General features: G+C 51.6%; 1 protein-coding gene across 1 annotated transcript; it reads left to right on the top strand.

The window, feature by feature from the left end:
- The first annotated feature begins 337 nt into the window (after positions 1-337).
- Positions 338-2,674, top strand: LOC125513053 (proline dehydrogenase 2, mitochondrial-like). The gene is made up of 3 exons (XM_048678097.1): positions 338-1,098; positions 1,509-2,392; positions 2,513-2,674. Exons 1-3 carry the CDS (start codon positions 592-594, stop codon positions 2,559-2,561), a joined length of 1,440 nt encoding a protein of 479 aa, XP_048534054.1. The 5' UTR covers positions 338-591; the 3' UTR covers positions 2,562-2,674.
- The last annotated feature ends 1,929 nt before the right edge of the window (positions 2,675-4,603 follow it).

The following is a 4,603-nucleotide window of genomic DNA, read 5'->3' as shown; positions in this document are numbered from 1 at the left end:
AATTACAAGAGGGTAACGAAAGCTACGTGCAGCCAGATTCCTTGTCATCAAGAAGGAAAAAAATGGCAAGGAGCGGAGTGCGATAAGATGCGTGCAAGCAACGTCCGCTCAACCGTCCAACTCCACGCACGATCCGAGTCACCGGGCGCTCCCGTGAGTTTCCACGCAGGATCCGAGTCAGTCAAGCGTTCAACTCCTCCGACCGAATCCCCAGGGATCTCGCGCCCATGCCACTAACCTCTCCCTATTTTCCAACCGGTTTCCAGCTCACCTGCGGTAGAATTTTTTCTCCACGCCGTTTCGCGAGTCTTCCTCGCTCGCTCTATAAGACCCGGCTGCCGCGCCACACCTGCTTCCTCCATTCTCGGATTCCTACGCATTCGCTCGCTCCCAGCCTCACACTGCACCGATCAACACCAGCGTCGTCTCCGACTTCTTCTTCCTCCTCCTCTAGCGCTACTCGGTTCTTGATTCCTCTCATCCGTCGCTCGTTCGCTGGTCGGTGGTCTCATCCATCGTCCGGTCACGGGAGAAGAGCAGCCGGCGTCTCTTTTCGTTGCTTTCCAGCGACCCCTCCGAGCCCGACCTTCCATGGCCATCGCCTCCCGCATCACGAAGCGCGCGCTCTCCACCTTCGCCGCCGCAGCCAAGCTCCCGGAGGCGGCCGTCGCGGCCGCCGGCGCCGACGCGGTGCCCGCGCCGTCGTCCGCGCAGCAGCAGCAGCAGGTGCTGGAGTTTGAGGACACCGGGAGGCTCTTCACCGGGGAGCCGTCCACGGCTCTGGTGCGCACGCTCGCGGCGCTGCAGCTGATGTCCGCGGGCCCGCTGGTGGACGTGGGCCTCGCGGCGCTGCGGTCCCCGGCGGTGGCCGCCAGCCCCGTGGTGCAGGCCGCGGCGCGGGCCACGGCGTACAAGCACTTCTGCGCCGGGGAGACCGCCGATGAGGCCGCGGCCCGGGTGCAGCGCCTCTGGCGCGGCGGCATGGGCGGGATCCTCGACTACGGCATCGAGGACGCCGAGGACGGCGCCGCCTGCGACCGCAACGTCGCCGGCTTCCTCGCCGCCGTCGACGTCGCCGCCAAGCTGCCCCCGGGATCGGTGCGTCAACCGTACTACATAACTCTGTTTTTTTTTCCTTCGTCGTCATCCGTGTCGTGCGTGCGCGCCTAGCAGTGGTACGGAAGAGTGCCACGTCGGAGGGAATCCTCGGTCTGCGCTAGTGGACACGCGGATTCCTTGGGAATCTTCTCGCAGTAAACTGAATCGCACGGCTGTCACTGTGCGTGGGCCCTGAAAACCAGCCGCCCGATCGTGTTCCGACAAGCTCGCCATCGCCACGCCTTCTCCACCGCTCGTTTTCATCTACAGCTTCCCATCAAAACCCTACTATTTGTTTTCCTTATTTAGACATTTCCCAGCAGCTTAACGAAAACACAAAAATAATTAGCCAGTGAGATTAAGCTTGGTACTCTTACTAGTGACTAATTATGCTGTGTTTGTGCGTGCAGGCGAGCGTGTGTATCAAGATCACGGCGCTGTGCCCGATCGCGCTGCTGGAGAAGACGAGCGACCTGCTGCGGTGGCAGCACAAGAACCCGTCGGTGCACCTGCCGTGGAAGCAGCACGCCTTCCCGATCCTGTCCGACTCGAGCCCGCTGTACCTGACGCCGTCGGAGCCGGCGGCGCTGACGGCGGAGGAGGAGCGCGAGCTGCAGCTGGCGCACGACCGGCTGCTGGCCGTGGGCGCGCGGTGCGCGGAGCACGGCATCCCGCTGCTGGTGGACGCCGAGTACGCGTCGGTGCAGCCGTCCATCGACTACTTCACTTTCGTGGGCGCGCTGGCGTGCAACGGCGGCGGCCGGCCCATCGTGCACGGCACCGTGCAGGCGTACCTCCGCGACGCGCGCGACCGGCTGGAGGCCATGGTGCGCGCCGCCGAGGAGGAGCGCGTCTGCCTCGGGGTCAAGATCGTCCGCGGCGCCTACCTCACCCGGGAGGCCCGGCTGGCGGAGTCGCTGGGCGTGCCGTCGCCGATCCACGGCAGCATCCAGGACACCCACGACTGCTACAACGGCTGCGCGGCCTTCCTCCTGGAGCGCGTCCGCCGCGGGTCCGCCTCCGTGATGCTGGCCACCCACAACGTGGAGTCCGGGCAGCTGGCGGCGGCGAGGGCGCAGGAGCTGGGCATCGGCAAGGGCGACCGGAACCTGCAGTTCGCGCAGCTGATGGGCATGGCGGACGGGCTCTCCCTGGGGCTCCGCAACGCCGGCTTCCAGGTGAGCAAGTACCTGCCCTACGGCCCCGTGGAGCACATCATCCCCTACCTCATCCGGCGGGCCGAGGAGAACAGAGGGCTGCTCTCCGCTTCCGCCTTCGACAGGCAGCTGCTCCGGTGAGAATCCCAACACGCACACCATGCATCGGTCTCTCGTTCTGGCATTCAGAATTGCCTAGTATCGATTGTTTTATGCGTTGCGTTCATGGCTAACTGATCCGTGGTTGGATCGTGCAGGAAGGAGCTGGTTAGGAGGTTCAAGAACGCGGTGATGGGACGGGAGTGAGGTGGCCGGCGGGAGGTTCACGGGAGAGAAGCGACGGAGTTAGAAGTTGTAAATATGCATTGTTGTATCGCGACCTGAATGAATGAAATAAACGAAATAATGCTCTTGTTCAACCGTCAGGCTCCGGTTCAGTACTGCACCAAGCTGTTATTTTTTGCCTTTTTGAAAAGAAACACGTGTTGCTGTGTTTATTAATGTTTTCATCTACGGAAAGGCCCAGACACCTACAAGTACAAACACACAGTGAACCACCAAATGGTCATATACTCGTTATAAATGCCTTGGTAGATGGACCGCGACGTTACAGGATGCTACAAATTTCGATTTAAGATCAGTAGCAAAAAACAACAGGTCCTCTAAATTCGTCCTTTTTAGTGAATTTTGGAAAGAAACTAGTTGGATGGTTAAAAAGACAGTGATATTTTAAGCCCATCTGGGATGAAGTTTAGCCATGATGCTCGCATTTAATCTGAATTTATTTCAGAGTTTATGTCGATGCGCGAGACGTTTTCGTCGACTATGAAATGCCTACGGTGGCTTCGTAAAATCTTAGATGATATACCGACTCAGTTTTTTAAAAGTGTATTACTTACGTCTGTACCGTATTAAACAAAACACCACAATAGCACAAGAATTTCCGGCCATGATTTTAGTGACGACTTGCAAGACCAAAGCCAATATTGCAGCTTAAAATGAGGAGTCTAGCAGCGCCCATTAGCGCTGCTGGTGCTTGCACCGAAATGTAGTTGTCCGGCCAGCAAATACGAAGAAAAAATGATGACTGGTTGGTCCGCTTGTTCCACTAGCGTTCGTTAGGCTGGTTATAGTGGGAGTAACATAGCAAGTAATATAACATGTTTTAATTTTTTTTCTTATGTGACATATAGTTAATAAGGAGAGAGGTGTTTAAAATAACATAATATGTTACTGTAACATAGCGCATCTCAAGGTAAAATGAGTCCACATCTTAATAAATGATGGCTTGCATGACACTACATATATGTTAATACTCACTATAGAGGTACTAACATAGATTAGTAACATATGCATGTTACTAGTCTAAGTTACTTCGGAGGAGACCTTTTGGTCTATGGGGACATATGCACCCTATATGAAAAAATAATTTAGTAATTCAACAAAAAGTCAAAAAATTCTGAAAATATTTTTGAAATAAACTTGACCTTACATTGTACTTGTGAGAAAAATTTCACAAAAAGAAAACCCCCCTTTGACTTATTTTCAAAAAAAGACAAAATTTTGACCAAAATAGTGTAAATAGTGACCTATAATAATAAATAAATTATGTCTTTTTCGCTGTGAAGTCAACATTGATTTTTATTTCGTAAAAATTTACATACTAGTGCAAAAGTAAGTCAAGTTTGTTCTAATTTTTTTTCTAAACTATTTTGACTTTCTGTTTAATTATTAATTTTTTTTCTCCATATAGAGTGTATATACAACTAGGAACCGAAGTGTATTTTCCACTATGACCAGCCTTATGCTCGAGCGCTGATTCATCAGTCGCTTGTTCCACTTGTCGCTCGGAGTATCTTGCTGGTTGGATGGTTGACCGTAGCATTTTAATAATTTTCATGAATTCAATAAAGTTTGCGAAATTTAAAAAAGTTCATGATTTAAAAAATGAAATAGGAAAAATAATCACGAAATTTTTAAAAAGTACCCGAGCTAACAGATCATGCATTTGAAAAATTTCAAGCATTTGGAAAACTTTCACAAATTTGAAAAAAGGTTGACAAGCTAAAAAATAAAGGAATTCAATAAAATTTGAAATTTTTCAAAAAAAATTATTAAAAAGGGAAAAAACTAAAAACGAAAAAATAAACATAAATAACAACAAAGAACCCAGCTGGAAAAGGTAGAAAATAACAATTCGGCAGTATATGGCCCGGCCCGCTGCTAACCTGTATGGCGAGTGGTTTTAGAAGCGACTATGTCTCGCCTTCAGTGAGAGGGGACAAACCCTCGGTGAAGGGGAGACCACAGCAAACTTTTTGTCTGCTTTTTTTTGGTTTCCTGTATCG

Source organism: Triticum urartu, chromosome 1 (assembly GCF_003073215.2).
Source record: "Triticum urartu cultivar G1812 chromosome 1, Tu2.1, whole genome shotgun sequence".
Lineage (NCBI taxonomy): Eukaryota > Viridiplantae > Streptophyta > Magnoliopsida > Poales > Poaceae > Triticum > Triticum urartu.
This window is presented reverse-complemented; position numbering and strand designations above follow the sequence as displayed.

Bases quoted from the DNA above. Each gene is read 5' to 3' on its own strand.
- LOC125513053 (XM_048678097.1), top strand. From the start codon at position 592: ATGGCCATCGCCTCCCGCATCACGAAGCGCGCGCTCTCCACCTTCGCC. The intron at 1,099-1,508 runs GTGCGTCAACCG...TTGTGCGTGCAG, and splicing joins CCAAGCTGCCCCCGGGATCG to GCGAGCGTGTGTATCAAGAT. The intron at 2,393-2,512 runs GTGAGAATCCCA...TGGATCGTGCAG, and splicing joins TTCGACAGGCAGCTGCTCCG to GAAGGAGCTGGTTAGGAGGT.